Source organism: Schistocerca americana, chromosome 10 (assembly GCF_021461395.2).
Source record: "Schistocerca americana isolate TAMUIC-IGC-003095 chromosome 10, iqSchAmer2.1, whole genome shotgun sequence".
NCBI classification, from domain to species: Eukaryota; Metazoa; Arthropoda; class Insecta; order Orthoptera; family Acrididae; genus Schistocerca; species Schistocerca americana.
This window is the reverse complement of record NC_060128.1, coordinates 192,665,033-192,686,322: the sequence shown is the minus strand read 5'-3', so window position 1 is coordinate 192,686,322 and position 21,290 is coordinate 192,665,033. Positions and strand designations below refer to the sequence as shown.

The window sequence follows — 21,290 nt, the reverse complement described above, 5'->3', positions numbered from 1 at the left end:
CGGACAGCAGTGCACGTCCTTACTGACATCCACTCAATCGTACAGATGGCGAATACTGTCTCGGGAGACGTTGCGCCACGTCTGTTCGACCTATTCACACAGTTCAGTAAGAGTTGCCGGTCGAAGAGTCACACGAATCACTTCTCCTCCCGTACGTGCTCCACTCGAGAAAAGTTCGGAGATTGTGCTGGCAGGGGAAGTCGCTGCACGCCTTGCAGATCGTGTCGAGTTTCACAGGCAGTGTGTGAGGGAGCACTATCCGGTTGGAACAACACATCACCTTCCTCTTGCAATAAAGACAAAAGAATGAGTCTAACAACATTCTGCACATATCAAGCACTTGTGACCTCTCCTCCAGAAACACCAAAGGTAGGTTAGAGTTGCTGCTTATGGCACCCCAGACCGTTAGGCCAGGTCGGGGCCAGTAAGTCTCGGGCGAAAGCACTCTATCGTACGTGAAAATGACTGGGCAGAATCTGCTTTCATCACTGGAGACCACAGCAAGCCATTCCGTCATCCAAGTGATCTTCTGACGGTACCAATTTAGCCGTGCACGTCAGTGCTGTGGCGTGACTGGAAGAAGGGCCGGAGCTGTACGATCTGCCACTGCCGCCCTTACAGTATGGTGATCCTGGCGGGTGTGTGTGCTGTGTGGACATCCGGAACCTCATCTACAGGTGTGAGAATGTTAATATGACCACTGACACCAGCACCACTGCACAACTGAGGAAGCACGTCCGACTCGTGTGATGATTCTCCTAATGGACCACCCCGTCACTCGGAAGACCACAATTTGACTCCTGTCAAATTTGCTCAGTCGGCTGTAGGAAACACGAGTGCATCTCTGTGGCACGGTTGCCTGCTCGCTTCGCTCCCACTGAGCATTCCCTATTGAAGGGTAGATACAGACGGAACTCCAGTACCTATACCATTGGCGCACCATTATCACTACAACTACTATCCCCCCCCCCCCCCCCCCCCCCTGTGGCATACGTCATCATCAGATCAAAATTGTCATCATCTTCTTTTTGGCATCATATTTATGCAGTCTATTATTTAATACTGTCGGTGCTGGCCTCCTTAGGACAAGATTTGATTGCGGGTGCACCTCACCTTTCCGTTCTTCCATTTTTTGGGATGAAAGGGGATGGGGATGGGAATGGGGAGATGTAACATTCAGACACGATATGGCAAAAAACCATTTGAGCATCTGTCAGTTAAAGATGCACCACTGCAGCACTCTATACAATAACTTGAGAGCATAGCTACAAAAATTAGTGTACACGCTTTCTTCATTTTGAGCAGCAGCAGACCTGCCAAATGGCCCATAGTTTGAACCGTATGCTGTAACGATGCTCCCACTGCATATACAGGGTGTTACAAAAAGGTACGGCCAAACTTCCAGGAAACATTCCTCACACACAAATAAAGAAAAGATGTTATGTGGACATGTGTCCGGAAAGGCTTAATTTCCATGTTAGAGCTCATTTTAGTTTGTTCTTCCACCTACGCTCAATGGAGCACGTTATCATGATTTCATACGGGATACTCTACCTGTGCTGCTAGAACATGTGCCTTTACAAGTACGCCACAACATGTGGTTCACGCACGATGGAGCTCCTGCACATTTCAGTCGAAGTGTTCGTATGCTTCTCAACAACAGATTCGGTGACCGACGGATTGGTAGAGGCGGACCAATTCCGTGGCCGCCACACTCTCCTGACCTCAACCCTCTTGACTTTCATTTACAGGGGCATTGGAAAGCTCTCGTCTACGCAACCCCGGTACCAAATGTAGAGACTCTTCGTGCTCGTATTGTTGACGGCTGTGATACAATACGCCATTCTCCAGGGCTGCATCAGCGCATCAGGGATTCCGTGCGACGGAGGGTGGATGCACGTATCCTCGCTAACGGAGGACATTTTGAACATTTCCTGTAACAAAGTGTTTGAAGTCACACTGGTACTTTCTGTTGCTGTGTGTTTCCATTCCACGATTAATGTGATTTGAAGAGAAGTAATAAAATGAGCTCTAACATGGAAAGTAAGCATTTCCGGACACATGTCCACATAATATATTTTCTTTCTTTGTGTGTGAGGAATGTTTCCTCAAAGTTTGGCCGTACCTTTTTGTAACACCCTGTATATGCAAAAGTTCTGGTAGAATGTAAATAACTTATTTAAGAGCAAAGGAGGCCACTTGCCAAATAGCAGAACCTTTGAATCATTGACAGGCACACACAAAAGAGAAAGAAAACTTGCAATCCTTTTTTGAGCTAGAGTCACACACACACACACACACACACACACACACACACACACACACACACACACACAAAACTAAACACACAGTGCTGGCTGGGCACACAGTGCTGTAATTGCTGTTCAGCTGGTGGACTGGGTGATACGGGGGTTTGCATCGGCAGGGAGATGTATTGGGGGTGCACAGCTAACGGCTCAGAGGGAGTCGGCCGGTGCGCTGGCTAGGAATGAGGAGTGGCAGGTGTACAGGCCGGGCACACGACGCACGCTGAAGGTGACGTGGGGAGGGAGTGACAGGACAGAGCAAGAGGGAACTGCGGGGCAGTAGGTGTGGTGACAGAGAGTTCGTGGAGATCGAGGCCGGGAACGAGGGTAACTCCCACCTCTGTCATTCAGAAAAGGTGGTGTCGGAGAGGAATATCGTATCACCGAACCGTCTGTCAGACCGTTTGAGCGACAGCCAATTCTCGCATCGTCGAGATAGAGACATTAAAGTAGCCTGTTTCTCTGGAAACATACGGGAAAGGAAGTTATTTACGAAACTGTAAGTAAGTTCGAGAAAGTCACTAGGAACCTGTTCCGAGACCGACTGTGAGGCCGGACTGTAGCAACGTCCGCACGGGGCAGACACCCGAGCGTAGGTTGATGTTGGATGTGGGACAGTGGGATATCGATGTCCCCCTCTCCTTCAGCAGAGCGACTTCTTCAGGTTTCAGCAGGACTCCGTGGGCCATTACTGTCTGCAAATGCGACAAACACCACTCAGCTAAATCGCACAAATTAGAAACAATTTGTTAGGAGGTGAGCAGCCACAGAGTGTCAGGTTAGTACACGTATTGTGTCTAAATGTGCAGAAAAATGAGAAGGGATTTGGACAGGACCAGTGTACTCTGTTACTATAGAGAAGTTACTGGATGTGCACTGACTTAACTTTTATTCATCCCAGATTACTTGCACTTCCAACTACCAAACTGCTAAACAATAAATAAGACTACAAATTTTACTTTCACAACACAATCAAGAGAAACTGAAACACAGTGTATTTATCTAAATTTTTTAACTTTACATTACATGGAAATATGTATAATACAGTAACAATGAGACTGAAAAAAATATATTGAACACAAGTGATGCAAATTCAGTTTTTTGAATGTTTTCTACGGGTAGAAACTGGCCTGTAGCAAATGAGTTGAATAAACGTTAGCACTAGCAAGTGGAAAAAATGCAACTCTTGAAATTTGTGTTTTGGAATTATCTATCCTTTCCCAAAGGCAAAAAGTGACTGGACTTATCAGCAAAACCCCAACAAAAAGAATTAGGAGACACTGATGATAAAAACCACGTCATGTTACAATGAAGAATGGGCTCATAAAATATACAGATAGAATGACATACTTAAAAATTAAAAGAAGTAGAACATGTCTTTAAATAAATACTGGAAGAAATTAATGAGTAACAGTGCAAAGGCTTAGAAAACTGAAATGATAAATGTGTATTACTGAGCTCAACATTTGTACACATTCAACGATACTGCACTGTGAAAATAAAATTGAGCAGTTTTTTTCAATACGAAGAACAAGAATAAGAAAGGTCCACTGTCAGATCTAGTGGTGTCCCAGCCCACTGTGCATTCACCTACTCGCACATTTTCGTAGTGTGCCTCTAAGGACCTTAGGTGATAGAGATCCGTCAGAGATGTGGCTCGAACTGAGGAATACGTCGACGCAGAGAAGTAGTTACAAACTGATTATATACTGCACTAAATGCTGTTTATCAAATTTTGTGTTATGAAATGGGCATTCACTTTACTGTGCTGACACCTGCTATTTATATACTAGTGAACACTTTACGTATATGCATGTGGGTGGAAACAACAATGGAATATTTTCATATCTACTGCAAGAGAGATGGTGTATTTTACTTGATATAATATGCCCTGTTACACTTCAGATTTATAATTCTAGAATTGAAATATTTAGATAATTTATACAAGTGGAAAAAAGTGCCACTTTCTTCTGAAGATCCCAAATCACCTGTCTTGTGCTGAAGGTAAACTGTTAAAGAGCTTCTTACCTGAGTATGGAATTCATCTTCGAACCTTAGTCAAGCATGCAAATGCTTCATAAAAACTACTTTTATTTTGTGTGTTGCCGTTATATATTTCACAGTCAATACGAACATCCAAATTATTAGCAATTTATCAACTTTACACAATATTTCTAGTTTTCAGTCTTATCACATTACTCCAAAGTTTACTACGTCTGAGAGAATGTAACTTAGCTAGGATTTTTGCCTGAAGATCGATACCCCAACCGATGACTGTAAGTGCAAATATGGCTAAACGGAGTTTTTCATATGTATGTTGAAGTGCTGGGCTCATTCAAATTGTATCCTCTTAGAAATATCAGCAATTTTACACAAATTCGAGCAGAGGTTTCTGCTTCTTACACATTCAACGATACTGCACTGTGAAAATAAAATTGAGCAGTTTTTTTCAATACGAAGAACAAGAATAAGAAAGGTCCACTGTCAGATCTAGTGGTGTCCCAGCCCACTGTAAGTGCAAATATGGCTAAACAGAGTTTTTCATATGTATGTTGAAGTGCCGGGCTCATTCAAATTGTATCCTCTTAGAAATATCAGCAATCTCACGAACAACTAATATTCAGACAACTTTTCTGAATGACAAACCTGCTGAATAATGTTTCCTTATACAGGGTGTATCAAAAAGGATGGCACAAACTTACACGGCTAAAAGTACACAATAATAGAGGCACAAATGTCAAGTAAATGTGGGCTCTACAATGCGTACCTTAAGAGCTATGAGATATTCTTGATTTTCAATATTGTGAAACAAATCTCTTCTGCTGCAAGCTCTTTGCTTTCCATATTTTGGGAAGTGGTAGTATAGACCAAAATAAGAAAAAAATGTCCAGTAAACATCTGCTCTAAAATGCACACCTTAACAGCTATGAGCACCAGTTCATCTTCGGTACTTTGGAACACAACTCTTCTAGTGAACAAGTGCTCATAACTTTTAAGGTATGCATTTTAGAGAACATTTTTTCTTATTTTGGTCCGTACTACCACTTCGCAAAATATGGAAAGCAAGGAGCTTGCAGTAGAAGAGATTTGTTTCTCAATATTGAAAAAATGAAGAGTATCTCATAGCAATTAAGGTATGCAGTTGACATTTGTGCTTCTATTACTGTGTACTTTCAGCCTTGTAAGTTTGCCACATCCTTTTTGACACACCCTGTATACAGTGTAGATGACACTACTCTTACTTTCTTCAGACAGTGTGGCTGAAATGCTAATCATCCGCATCGAGCACGTAGTACATTAGCCTCTGTACATCTACATTTACAAGGATACTCTGCAAATCACACGCTAAGCGCCTGGCAGAGAGTTCACTGAACCACCTTCACAATAATTCTCTATTATTCAACTCTCGAACAGTGCACGGAAAAAACCAACACCTACATATTTCCGTGTGAGCTCAGATTTCCCTTATTTTATTACAATGATCATTTCTCCCTATGTAAGTCAGCATTAACAAAATATTTTTGCATTTGGAAGAAAAAGTTGGCGATTGGAATTTTGTGAGAAGATTCCGCCACAGTGAAAAATTCTTTTTTTTTTTTAATGGTGTCCATCCCAAATCCTGTTTCACATCTGTGAGACACTCCACTATTTCACGATAATACGAAACGTGCTGCTCTTCATTGAACTTTCTCAGTGTACTCCACTAGTCCTCTCTCCTATCTGATAAGGATCCCAGACAGCGCAGCAGTATTCCGAAAGAGGACGGCCAAGCGTAGTCTAGGCAGTCTCTCTAGTAGATCTGTTACATTTCGAAGTGTTCTGCCCGTAAAACACAGTCTTCGGTTTGCCTTTCCCACAACATTTTCTGCACGGTCTTTCTAATTTTAATTGCTAGGTATTTAGTTGAATTTACAGCCTTTAGATTAGGCCGATTGATCACGTAACTGAAGTTTAACAGATTCCTTTTAGCATTTGTGTGGATGACCTTATGCTTTTCATTATTTAGGGTTAATCACCAATTTTCTCACCATTCAGATATCTTTTCTAAATCATTTTACAGTTTCTTTTGATCTTTTGGCGGTTCTACTAGACGATAAACAACAGCATCATCTGCAAACAAACTAAGACAGCTGCTCAGATTGTCTCCTAAACTGTTTATACAGATAAGGAACAGCAGAAGGCCTATAACACTGTTGTTGTTATTGTTGTTGTGATCTTCAGTCCTGAGACTGGTTTGATGCAGCTCTCCATGATACTCTATCCTGTGCAAGCTTCTTCATCTCCCAGTACCTACTGCAGCCTACATCCTTCTGAATCTGCTTAGTGTATTCATCTCTTGGTCTCCCTCTACGAATTTTACCCTCCACACTGCCCTCCAATACTAAATTGGTGATCCCTCGATGTCTCAGAACATGTCCTACCAACCGATCCCTTCTTCTAGTCAAGTTGTGCCACAAGCTCCTCTTCTCCCCAATCCTATTCAACATCTCCTCATTAGTTATGTGATCTACCCATCTAATCTTCAGCATTCTTCTGTAGCACAACATTTTGAAAGCTTCTATTCCCTTCTTGTCTAAACTATTTATCATCCACATTTCACTTCCATACACAGCTACACTCCATACAAATACTTTCAGAAACGACTTCCTGACATTTAAATCTATACTCGATGTTAACAAATTTTTCCTCTTCAGAAATGCTTTCCTTCCCATTGCCAGGCTACATTTTATATCCTCTCTACTTCGACCATCATCAGTTATTTTGCTCCCCAAATAGCAAAACTCCTTTACTACTTTAAGTGTCTCATTTCCTAATCTAATTCCCTCAGCATCACCCGATTTAATTCGACTACATTCCATTATCCTCGTTTTGCCTTTGTTGATGTTCATCTTATATCCTCCTTTCAAGACACTGTCCATTCCGTTCAACTGCTCTTCCAAGTCCTTTGCTGTCTCTGACACTACCTCAGCGAATGCCAGAAATCACTTCTGTTTTACTCGATGACTTTTCATCAGTTACTGTCAGGTGTGCCCTCTGACAGGATACACACAATTGCCTACCGTGTGGAAGACAGAAATTCAACTCCTGGTACAGCCAGGGATTTTTTGCTCGGGGGAGAACTGAATCAAGGTGCACTTAACCTCGTGAGGCCAACTGAGAAGTTACTCGGGTCATTATTAGCAGTTCAGAGGTCAACAAACCTGATGACAACTGGAAGAGCAGTGTGCTGACCACGTGCCCCTCCACACTGCATCAAATGACACCACCGACAGAGGATGAGACCACAGTTTCGTCCAAAGATCGAGGCGCCGCACCAGATTTGGTGACACGCGTCGATAACACAGACATTAGTGATGTCTCCGCAATCTGCGACGACGAGTGGGAGGCCCTCCCGGAGGCACTTTGTCTCTCTCAGCGCAGCAGCACCGTCACACAGAGGTCGACACAGACTCGCTCTATCCAGTTCGTGACCTCCGACAGAGCACTCAGTGTCACTTAATTCGGACACCGATGCTATTCGAATCTCAGACGGAACTGTGATTTAGTAAATGTCGAACTTGTACTTTGAGAGAAGAGCTCACAATTGTGTGCACCGAGTGACGCTTCACTGTTCGAAGACAGTCGTAAATATTTTACTCGTTCCTGTGGCAACGGATTGTATAAAGTTAAGTAAATCTTTGTATCATTCGTGTAATAAAGTGAACAAGTGTTTTGTAAGTTTTAGTTCCAATCAGCCATTTCCCAGTGCAATCAAAGAACCCACAGTGATGACCGCACAATTTTAGTCTCGTCAGGTCGTTACAAACACGGCAGCTGTCTAGCCCGTCTAGGGCTAGAAAGCAGAACTTTATCTTACGTAGCAGATCTGATATTTGTTACGAGCTGCCTCCGTGGTGTCACAATTTTAATGGCTGTCAGTGCGTGTTTCAGTCAGAGTTCAAGATTTCACTGTTATTCCCTTTTTCTAAGACCCAGATTGTTAATCTATACAGAATTCGAATCGAGGCAAAAGCACATACGAAACTTAAACGTATTTAGAAAAATGAACAAATACGTGACATCCGATACTCACCTTGCTTGTCAGTAAACCTGCCTTATCGTACACTTCAGCATAGTTCGCACAGTTGGGATACATTTCTGCAACTGTCTGCACCTCACCCTCATTTTCTGATATGTGTGACTGTTGAAAGACACGACCAAAACTTTAATAACAACATTTTATACACAATGTGCAATATACATTTAATGATACTTTTTAATCATTCAGGATTAATTTATGCTGTAAGCAGCACTGGATCTATCCACTTTCATTTTTTCTGATTAGCAGCATAAAATTATTTCTCAATAGTAATTCAAATATCTCTGGGCATATTACTTTTTTACAGTAGATGAGTAGATGTTGCCCTCAAAAGGGAGACATCTTGGTCCCACATATATATTAATCAGTCAAGGCAATAAATTATGACCAGTGACACTCAAGTCAGGTGGATGTGCTTTTCACTGTTAAGTTACTTTCACAATCAACACACCCTTGAGAGTCAAGCACTGTTTGTTATGAAATGTCAAGGAATATTATAATGGTAAATTTGTTTATGATAACACCATCAATACAATTTTTACATTGCACACAGGAACTGTTTTAGTTAATGGGACATTTTGGTGTACTCATCACACAGAACTGATTTCAAATTTCACTTAGAACATAAATATTTTACTGTAGTTAAATTTCCTAAATAAGAGGAAACAAAAAAAAAAAGGCAAAATTAACATCATAATAACAACGGAACTGTACATAATCAGTGCTAAATGAAATGACAAGAATGAATCAAAGAAGCAGAGATATTTATTCATTCATTCATTCATTGTATTCCATTGATCCCATCAACAAAGAGAACTTTTAAGGATGTGATACAACTTAGATATAAATTACCAAATGACAAGCAACTTTTAGAAATCTAGTCTATACATCGTATTAATGTTAACTAACATAATACTAATACTATGTATGCCATATGTATCATGTAAATTACAAGACAAGCTACTTTTCTGGCAAATATTCCTGCGTCTTTAATTATGTGAAATAGTTCCTATTTCTCTTCTATTGGTAGCTTAATATTTAGTTAACTATACTCACACTTCGTGAAGAAAGTACTTATCTATATCTGAAACATCAGAGGCCTATTTACAAATCTTTTGTTACTTGTTATGTACATTTGCAATAAACTTAGCTAAATTTGCATCTACATACATACAACCGCAAGCCGCCATACAGTGCGAGGTGGTGGATACCCTGTACCACTGCTAATCATCCCATTTCCTGTTCCATACTGAAATGGAAGGAAATGACTATCTACACGAGTCCTGGTTTCTCTTACCTGGCCTTCATGGTTCTTATATGAGGTGGTCACAGTAAGATTGTTCTGGAATTGGTCACAAATGCCTGTTTTCTAAACTTTCTCAACAGTGTTTCACTAAAAGAAACTCTTCTTCTGTATAGGTATTCTCAATTGAGTTCAATAAGCATTTAAGAAATACTTGTGCGTGCTCACAATTTGTGAGTCCAGTTGGCACAATATAGGGGCCCAGATCCAGAGATATCTCTCTCTCTCTCTCTCTCTCTCTCTCTCTCTCTCTCTCTCTCTCTCTCTCTCCCCCCCGCCCCGTGTGTGTGTGTGTGTGTGTGTGTGTGTGTGTGTGTGTGCGCGCGCGTGTGCGTGTGTGAGAGAGAGAGAGAGAGATAGATCCATTTTTCTTCAATTAAACCACCTACTGTTGTATTCATTTTCACTCTACCATTCCACAGTACTTCAGCATCCCACTTCTCTCCACAATGAGCTTGTTTAAAGTTCAGCTATCTGTGTCTTTACAGCCTCTGATCATGTCTGAGCCATCGGAAGACAAATCATTAAGCAGAGAAATGTGCCATGGACCACGGCTTAAGCCCCATAAAACATAAACATAAATTACTGAGAGCAACCACAAACAATTCCTGATAATGCCTGGTCTCTACATTGCTTTTGCTAGTTTGTGGGCAAGTATATTGTTGATGTTTCATAAACTGTGCCCACTGTCATTCCATGGAGCTTTCAAATCAGGAATGTAAGTAATGTTTCAAACTCCAAGGGCATTGTGCACAGAATAAACGCCTTTTCAATTACACTGTCCTTCAACCACTGCTTTATTTTTATTCTGCTGAAATCCAGGACTGTTGACTTTTATGATCTACAATGTAGCAAGGTGTTGTCATTCATATAGATGCACTTTGGTCAAAGAATATCATGAACTATAAAAGATAGCCGATAAGTTTTGCACTGCAATGTGTTCGAGCAATGTGCGCATCATCTATGCTGCACTGCTGGAAAGAATGTGCAGGCCCATTATCTACTCCATAGTTCTGGTTCTCAGCCAGACGTGAACAGGATCTGACACACAGAAACAATGCAAGGGCGATACCATTTCAATAAGTAAGAGGCCCAAGTAAAAGAGTTCATTCCAGTAAATTAGCAGTTTTTGTTGTACACCAAGGACAGGGATGACACCAAGTTCAAAAGATCTTATTAATAAGAATAAATTTCTCAATAACAGTTGCCGAGTCAACTTCTTTTCCTACTACTGCAGCAAACGTGCCCGAAGAGGTACTTCACGGATGTATGCACATCGTCTGTGCAGCATTAGATAGTCAGACATAAAACCTCATTTGTTTTCACACGAAGTCACGTTTTGCACTATTTCCTTTCAAACTGTCACGATTATGAAACATCTGTCACAGTAGCTTTCATACATTTCACGTGAAGGACCCTTTTCCCCCCTCCTCAAATTCTGGTTTGCTTGCGCAGTAAAATGGCTATACAGCAATGAACAAGGTAGATCCTGCAAGTTGTCAAAGAACCCTGTTCTCAGACTTCAATTCAGATGGTTCCGAGTACAATGGTGCAATAGACATTTCAATTCACGTTACGAAGCGTGGTAGTTCAAAACGGGGACTCGAGGGCGACTTATCCTCGAGTACTGCTCGCGTGTACGGGGTCTGTACCGGGTCGGATCGGAGAAAGACGTCAAAGCAATTCAGAAGCGGGCTGCTCAATTTGTTACCGGTAGGTTTGAACGACGTGTAGGTGTTATGGTGATGCTTCAGGAACTCAAATGGGAATCCCTGGAGGGAAGACGACATTTGTCTCGAGAAACGTAACTGAGAAAATTTAGAGAACTAGGATTTGAAACTGACTGCCAAATGATTCTTCTGCCAACGACATGCACTGTGTGTAAGTACCACGAAGATAAGGTACGAGAAATTAGGGCTCGTATGAAGGCATGTGGATAGTCGTTTTTCCCTCGCTCTGTTTGTGAGAGGAACAGGAAAGGAAATGACAAGTAGTGGTACACCACACACAGTACGCTGGCTTGCAGAGCATCTATGTATATGTATATGTAGATGTAGATGTACTCCAGAAAAACCAAATTTCTATAGGTAACACTGTGCATACACTGCTTTGCTCCGTTTTACAATAATAAGCGTCGGATGCACCTTCCTCGAACATGACATATTTTGATTATACATTTTAGACCACTAAAATTTTTGCTACCAGTGAAACAATTATGCTGAAAATGTTCAGATTTTTCCGAGCCAAGCCTTTACGGACACCTGCTTAATACTCCATTGTCAGATCACCATATGTGGTGTCTCTTCTGAGAGTCGTCATGCACATTTTCTGTGGTGTTTCAGCAGGTATTTGGAATTTTCTTTTTGCAACACGTAACTGGAGTCAGCCCAAGCAAATGCTGCTCATCACGTCTTTCCTGCGACACCCGGCATCAGTGGAAAGCATCGGTTTGTTTTCTGTCGCAAAACAAAATTATTTTTAATGTGGAATTTTATGCGCATATTCGATAGAGCAGTCCCAGGTTAGTCCAGTGCTATATTTGTTTTATCAATACAAATTAACAGGGACAGTAAAACTAAAAATAAATAGGAATCCAGCAGCGACTCAGTAGTGCTGTGTGCTAGGCCGTAGTAGGCAGTGCCGTCGCTGCAGGAGTACCGGTTACTCATCGAGTTTTACTGTGCCTGTTAATACGTATCGATGAAATGAATACCACACTAGACTAATCTGCGATCGTCTCTCAAATGGTCACATAAAATTCCACTTTAAAAATCAATTTGTTTGTAACAGGAAAAAAAACAATGCTTTCTGTCAACAATGGGCACCACTTGAAAGATATGAGGAGCAGTATTTGTTTGGGATGACTCCAGCTACACTAAGCAAAAATGAAATTCCAAATATCTGCCGAAACAACAGAGAAAATACACAAGGACTCTTAGGAGAGACACACTGTGTGTGTGTGTGTGTGTGTGTGTGTGTGTGTGTGTGTGTGTGTGTGTGTTTGGGATAAAATCAGCTACAGCTTTTTTTTTATACACAACTCCAAAGACAGACTAACCACAAGTAGTCTGATAAAGCGTTCACCCTTATGATTCCGATCGACTTTTTGCAAAAAAAATTATATATGCGTAACTACAAATCTAGTAATAAATGTGTCTTTCAACAAAAGCATTGAGAAATCCTTACCTGTACATGAAGATTATTCTGCTGAGCCAACTTCCCAAGCTTCGTCATGAGTTCCATATCACAGCTAATGGCAAATCGTGGTGTAATGACTGGCTTTACCAAATCACACTGAAAAAGATGAGAAATTTTGTTGTTTAGTTTTCAAACAAGAACCCAAAAAATGATAAAAACAAGAAATGATAGGACCTTGTGCCATAAGAAAAATGAAACGATATTTCACTGGATACAGTTCCAGTTATCAGAAGATACATGACAGGTAATTACCAGTATTACATATGTAAAAAGAAATGTGGGGTTATTGTTTTGAATCTCTCCATATGAAGTAAGTGGGCAATAAAAGAGGTTTCTTGATGTATACTGTACCACAACCACAATGCACAAAATGATAAAAAGTGTGAAAGCTGAAGATATGTTGAAACTCCCTGAACTCAAACCCAGAATGTTGCCTTCACAGCTTTGCTCCCTCCGGTTCCTCTCTGTCACTATTCTTTCTACGATAAACGAACCTGCAAAAAGAAAATTAATGTATTCCCCTCTTCACATGAATTAATCTCACCTATACACGGGTGGAAGTTATTTTCTGAGCACAGTTATAATTAGCACATCATATCTTTGGAAACCAGTCTTATTGTCCCAACTGCAACCAACCCAGCAATGTGAGCAGGAAGAAGTATAAAAATTAAACTAACAGTAAGGGAGTGCAAAAAATCACGATAAGATAGAAAATTAGGCAAGAATGAAACTGAACGATAAAATAGAGGAGAGTGCGATGGTAAAATGTGTCAGCACTGGTAAGAGGGGAGACAGAACAGACTGCACGACAGTTCCGATCAGTAAGCAGTTCGCTCAATATACTTTCCTATTTATATTTTATGCTGCTGAGTCTTTAAATGTTTTAGTTCAGGCATAATTGTGATTCATCACTGGAATGAAATTCATCAAACTGAAATCATTTGTGCCAGCAGATTATCTACGAAATACAATGACATGAACATGTTCAGACATTTAAAAATTTGTAGCAGACTGAAATTCCACCTCTTAACTCCTTTTTGCTGGTTTGTGGATTAGGGGAATCTTACAGTTTGATACTGTCTCTCATCAACCCAAAAGCGCTCTGTACATCGTTTTACCGTAACTTGCAGGAAATTGTGGTTTTGTCACATACAGCACTCCAAAAGCATTCACTCAAAAATCTGTGAAATAAATACTGACCAGTAAAGCCCAGCTCTTTAAAGAATCTAATTCCCATGTATGAAACAGCTTCTGATTACTTTACAATGAGTTAATGTGTTAAATAATTGATATGAAGTATGTACTTTGCTGAGTACTCTCCTGGATGATAACATTATGCGAAAGTTGCAATCAATATTAAAGCAAAATCTAATTTTTCAAGTACCTTACGTTTATGACGTCGTATCTCCTGAACCGTATGTCAATATAGTGATGTAATATTGCAGGTACATTCAGTGCTGTATGTGGACAATGTCTGCAAAAATATTGTGAGTGTAGTTAGTAGTAAAGATGTTTTGCAAAGGTTTGAAATTGTGTGCAAGTTTGTTGGAAGCTGTTAAGTGCTCTCATTCTCAAACATTGGGTGGATGTGGATAAACGCCAGGTATTTGCACGTAGTTGCACATTGCCTTGAGACAAACACACAGTTTCTGACTGTAATACTTTCCTTATTGTGTTGAACTTTTAACATAAGATTATACTTCTTACAGAGTAGATTATAACAACATTTTAAATTTGGTTAATAACTACGTGAAATATTGAAAATTGTTAAGATAGGAACAAATTTTGTTAATAACTATGTGAAATACTGAAAATTAAATTTCTGTAACCTACGGAAATCGTTACGATAGGTATTTGCAAAAGGGTCTGGGTACCGTGGCCTGAGTTCGACGATAGTCATTTACTAATATAAATGTATATCTGATTTGCTCCTTTAATATTTCATTACTGTTTAACATTTCCAAATCGTTCTACCACTGCAATATCAAAGATGACATTTAGTCTGTATGATGGTGTGCAGAAACAGAGACAGACCCACACACTAACAGTATTTATTTATCCTGTATTTTGAGGAGGTGCGGGGGGGGGGGGGGGGGGGGGGGGGGGGGTAGCATCTCAAGACGTTCGCATAGGTTTGCAAAGTTACAATTTGGTTGTGAGCTGGCAAAGCTAACAAACCTGATGTCATGTAGTCCGTGCACAATAGATTTTGTTGTGTGTTTAATGTCTACTGTTGCTGTAATTTCACAGGTTAAAGCAGCCATTTGGTCTTGGTATATTAGATATTTCTGATCAGTTGTTTTTTCCTATGAGGTTGCATGAATTCAGTAATGTATGAAATCCAACAGACAGAAGAGCAATTAGTGGATAAGGTTCTCATCTCACTGTAGACCTGCTAAACTGCTTAGGTTCACCTACTTTTGCCACACGAGTATGTGCCAACTTTGGGTATAACGAAGTTCGTAAGTTAACATATTTTTCACTCACTGATGCCTTATGCAATTACATTCTTTGGCAATTTCTCACATACACAAAAGGCACTTATTGTAGAGAAGAAAGTGATTGGAATTGTGTGTGGGGTTCAAACATATACATCTTGCAGACATCTCTTTAAGCACCTGGAAATATTAGAGAAGTGTTAAAGTACTTTTATGCACTTTCAGAATTTGTTATGAACAATTCATCTCAGTTTGAGAGTGACAGACATATTCGTAAGTACAGTAGTAGAAGAAAAAATGATCTGAATTTTTTTAATGAATCCAACTTTGGCACTGAAAGGGATGAAATATGCAGCTATAAAACTGTTTGACACACACACACACACACACACACACACACACACAGAGACACACTCTAGGGTGTCTCAAGATATAATGGATTTTTTTTTCATGAAATCGAAAACGCATACCCTCTATTTTTTTTCTACTTGACCTTAATAACTCACATACTAAATATTATTACAATTAAATTATTATAACATGTGCCGACTTGATGCTAAACGTGAGACTTGAAAACTTTTACTATGTGGGAATGGAGGGATTCTGGAACTTAATGATTGTTTGGTAAATAAAACACTAAATTGCCCAAATCGTGTTTATTACATCCAAAAACATCAGTCTCTAAATTTTCGTTTCAAAGTTTGTTTTCTGCAGTCAGGATAAATCATTCGGTATTCTTGTACACAACATGACAAAAATTGTTTTTGTTCCTCCTCAACTGATATTAAACCATGAAACTCTTGCATCAACTTGACCACTGTTTCAGCTGTATCATTCACTGCTCTCAGTGCTGAAACCTTCTTTCTGGTTTCTTGAAAGGAAGCATTGTTTGACCACATGGCAGGACATTCATGGAGAGAACTGTCATCATGGAACAATGACTTGCTTCTGACTGAAATGAAGTGTGATATGTTTTTCTCTGTGATTAAGAGAGAGCAAACCAGTTAACAAAATTGTGATTTAAACAGAAAACTAAAGAAACAACGTATCTATTCATTTATTTAACTCACCATACAGTGGGGGATGTAATGGTTAGCATGACCTGATAAATTATCTTTGGTTAAATTTTCAACCATTTTTACTTTTGTTTCTAGATCCTCATCATCGTCAAACAGTGACAAGACAGAAACTTCATCAGTCAAACACCATAAATGCTGGCTTATCTTCAGTAGAGCTGCTTTTGAGATGTCTTTATCTATTTTTTCGTATGCCTTCATTGACTGCAAAAAGCACAAATCTTGATAGGGTGCCTTTACTGCCAAAATACACTGGAGCCATATGTCACGATGAACAGGCAAATGTCAAACAGTGCTACCTTCTCCTTGCTCGAAATTTTTAACTGAGCACAAAGTAATGATATTTTTAGGGAATATATAGCTATCACCATCCATCGAGTTGGTGTATGGTACCTGGAGGCCGTATCTCGAATTTTTTGTCTGTATCTCCACCTAAAAATATAACAGAAAGCTCTATCAACTCTCGGTAATCATCTCTGATTAACTCTTTTGTCAGTTCAGTGCAGTAAAACTCAAGCAGATTGTCAATTACTGAAACAGTCAGATGCATTACGACCTTTACTTTGTAGCACTGTATGTTATCTGGATCTACACTTTTCCAGTTATCTCTGAACTTTTTGAAGAGTGGAATATCAGGACTTCTTCACTTTGTCTTTGAGATTCCAGTCCACAATCGTGTTCCAAACAGCTTTCGCCTGTTCACATCCTGAAGAGTTTTCCAACCTTGGCACTGCAATAAGTTGCTCTTTATTTCTATATGAAATAACTATCGGAAGACGTTCCTCTTTTGATTCCCGATTGTGTGTAGCAGGCAACAGTTTGCCATCCCAGTGAACAGTCACATCATCTGGAACCTTGTTTTGAAAATTAACTTTTATAGCTTCCGAAGACTCTTTCTGTTTCTCTGTACGAATTCCTTGAATTGAGGACTTACTTATAGGAAATTCATTAGTATTATATCCAAGTGCCTCAATGGTAGCTTCAAGAATATACACTGAATCTCTCACACTCAACTGATACCTGTCTAGCACTGCTACTGATTTTGGAGTAATGAAATTATTCTGCATAGTTGTTTTACTGGTTGCAGATTTTATGTTCTCAATCACAGTTGGGAAATTTTCTTGCAAACACATCTCATTTTTATTACAATCTGAAGATGAATCATTTTGTAATGCTTCATAAGATGCTGTCAAAGGAGCTGATGTGGAAAAATACTTAGCACATCAGTTTTCTTCCTCAATAGTTCTGATGCACGACCTTTCCTCTTTATTAGCCGTTTTCTTGTCGTCCTCCTTAGGTAAGTGACCAGGCCGACCTGGCTCTCTCTGTCGCTGTAAAAAGATTTTATCTTAATTTATTTTCATTAACTGAAGTGCATCGGCGTGTGCAATGTTGAACAAATCCTCCAACTTGTTGACAAACTCTTGTCGGCACTGCTCAAATACCTTCTGGGTTTTTTGTGCATTTTTTTGCAACTCCCTCCAAACTTGATTTTTTTGCTACTCCCTCGAAACTTGATATAGGTTCACTAATTTCTTTGCACAATTAGGTGCAGATTTCGTAGGTATACGCGCCTTTTCCCAAAAGATTATACATTCCCGAATAGTGAGATTTGCACTTTCACTGACAGTTAAATTCACTTCCCGGATATTATAAAATAAAACTGCTAGAACTTGTCCATTAGATGGCAGTTTTGAAACTTTTATCCGATGTTTCACCACAACTATTAAAAATATATGCATTTTAGAACTACTATGTAATTCCAATGACATTTTCACTTACTGACAACAATTTAGACTAACAATGTTAGAGACACACCGGCACGAGGGTGTATGCCTTCCCCTTTCTTACCAAGTACAGCCAACCTGCATGTTTCAGTGCAAGTCAGCACGGGTTGCCAACATCCTAAGGTTCTGAAATTTTACATATAGTTGTTTTGGCATCGTACAAATAAATTAAGAGGGTATGGGTTCAAATAAAACCGACCTCGAATTTTTGGGACACACACACACACACACACACACACACACACACACACACACACACACACACACACACATAAAATACATTATGAACATGATCTATGGTAAAAGTAAGAAACAACATGGATGTTTCGAAGACTGTAGAACAAATTGTGTGTGCTGTTGAAATACATGACTGGAAGCCATCACTCCACTCTGAACAGTTGCAACAAGTTTACATTGATGCCGTGAGGTGTAAACATCTTTTGCCAATAAAAAAATTAAATTTTCTCGTGTTATCGTGTCTTTCACCACCTACATGATTTTCATCTTAGTGCTTCAAAGAGCCTGTCTTTATTCCGAACCCTTTGCGCACTTCAAACTAATGATTCCCTCACACTGAAAGTGGGTATCTGAATTGACATTTTGCTTTCAAATGTGGTGGTGTGCTTTTTTTCCCTTTGCACAAAGCTACCTTCTTACTATTTCTCTGACCTCGATTTTCTAGTTTGTCACGACAGCAATATTATGCAAATATTTCACAGTTTGCTGTGCATTGCAGAATCCCAGTGCTAATATGGTCCCACCTCGTGACTTCAGGCCAAGACAACACTGCAAAGAAGTCAAGATGACTGTAAATATAAGGTGATACGAGCTTACCCCCAGATTGGCGACGTCCTGTACAAACTGCTGGGTGCTCGTGACGGACTGTTCCGTAGTCTCAGTGTAGTTGTCGGGGGCGTTGACGTTCATGCAGACCTTGCCGACGAGTGCGCGCTGCCCCTGCGCCGCCGCCTCCTGGGCCAGCAGCAGCGCCGTCTCCGGATGGATCGTCGTGAAGTAGCACGCTGTCGTCGTCCCGCACTGCAGAGTTCTTTCCTATAAAATGAACGGTGTGATGTGTATTCTGCAATTATTTGCTATGTTTCGTCCTCTTTATAAACTCAGTCATTCTCTTTTTCTTATTTCCGGCCCTATCCAGAGTCTCCACAGGGTCAGCACACTGTGTCGGATTCGACACTATTAGTGGTAGTTAGCAGTAGCACACTCTTCCAGATTCACCATTTTACGCCAAGACTGAAATACACAAACGTCCGTGTCTCTCGTGTTATTGCATATATAAGTGGGAGAACATTTTTTGTAGATGTTGGTGAATTGTGTAACTCTGGTAGGATACGGGTAGCAGCCTGGTATTCGTGTAATCAAATGTGTGAAAACACTTGAAAACCACATCCTGCCTGGCCGGCACAGTGGTCCTCTTCGTTAATCTGTCATACGGATTCAATCGGGTGCAAACGCACTTCCCTGTGTCACAGAAGCAGGTGCACGACACACTCGGCTATTGGGGCAGGTCATAAACTGAATCATTATCCTCACCTAAAAGTCATAATAGCGTAGAAAGAAACTGTATACTATCAATCTTTATGAGCAGTCTGTTTTTTTCTGTAAATTTATGACTTATTGTTCAGCTTTTTAGTCTCACACAATGTTTTTGAAAGTAAAGCTGTGATCCCTGAGTCTTTAAAGAAATGAACTCTCACTACAGCTTCAAACTTCTGATTACTTTACAAATTAGTTACTGTGTTAAATATTTGACATTAAGCAGGGAAGCGAGAAAACTTTACAAACAGTTTGACATTCTGCTTAAAGTTTATTGAAAGTTGCTACGTGCTCTCATTACCAAACACTGGATGAGTATATTGTGAATGATTTGCACTCTGTTTTAAGCAAAAGACAGTTTTCCATGCATCTCAATCTTCATGACATCATATCTCCTGAAATATGTGTAGTATAAAAACACAATTTTGCAGGTATATTAAGTGACAAGTGGCAAGCAACTGCAAAATGTACGGAGAATGCAGTTAGTACTAAAGAAGCAATAAATTAAAATGCCATGCCCAATGTGGCAATTTTACTCCATCAACAATGACAATATAGTAAGAGATTAACTTTTTCCCTTTTATCATTTCATTGGGGAGTGTCAATTAGAAAAATTTTCACAAAGGTTTGAAATTATGTGCAAAGTTTTTTGCAAGTCACTAGATACTCTTGTGCTCAAACGCTGGATGACTATATTCCAGGTATCTGAATGCAGTGAGTTAGGCTTCCTCGAGATGTATACAACACCTGTCTTACTGTGAAGAGCCTTTCACATAAGACTATACCTCTTACTGAGGAGACGATGATTGCGTTTGAAATTTTTAAATTTTGTCACTGTTTATATAAAATACTGAGAATCAAATTTTTGTTGCCCCTGGAAACCAAATGGGTAACCTGCAACTTAATACTGTGCCCATGTTAATACTGTGTCCATGTCAAACTGATGATTCAGTGGTGCTGCCAGAAGCAGAGCCTATTGGTACTAGCTAGAAGATATGCATTCGTCTCTCAGCACTGCCAATGTTAGGCTTATACTAGACGCAATGTATTACGAACACATCCTCAAGGATAACGGTGGCGACACAGTGTGAAGCAGCTGAGACTGTCTTCCCCTCACTGCTGCTCCCCCGACGCACAGGGGCAAAGCACGTCTTCTGCCTTTCCCTACAACCACTGTGCTAATTATCAACTTATTGAGGGTTTCAATCTGTTATCCGGGTGGAAACCATGGAATTTTGTACACCGTGTTTCATTTAGTGTATGACCTTTATATCTACTTCTGGTACTAAAAGATCATCACTGTTTGTTCAAAATTGCACAATACGAGTGTTTAACAATATTGTGGAAAGGATAGAATGCTATTCACCATACAGACGATATGCTGAGATGCAGACAGGTGACACAAAAAGCCTGTGACATATAAACTTTCGCTCAAAGACCTCTTCAGAAAAGGTAAATGCATTCGAGCAAGTGAGCACACCTCACGCATACGTGACCACTGTCTCCAGCTGCTCCGGGCAGACTGCAACAGAAACGTGTCGACAGGAGT

General features: G+C 40.1%; 1 protein-coding gene across 3 annotated transcripts in view; it reads right to left on the bottom strand.

Annotated features, from left to right (window-relative positions):
- Positions 1–21,290, bottom strand: part of LOC124552237 (guanine deaminase) — a 144,150-nt gene that overhangs the window by 13,375 nt on the left and 109,485 nt on the right. For all 3 annotated transcript variants that reach the window (XM_047126518.1, XM_047126517.1, XM_047126519.1), the window contains exons 4-7: positions 19,022–19,240; positions 12,875–12,982; positions 8,380–8,487; positions 2,836–3,001 (exon numbers count right to left, since the gene is read on the bottom strand). In XM_047126518.1, the coding sequence (XP_046982474.1) occupies positions 2,836–3,001; positions 8,380–8,487; positions 12,875–12,982; positions 19,022–19,240 (601 nt within the window). The remainder of the gene's footprint in view (positions 1–2,835; positions 3,002–8,379; positions 8,488–12,874; positions 12,983–19,021; positions 19,241–21,290) is intronic.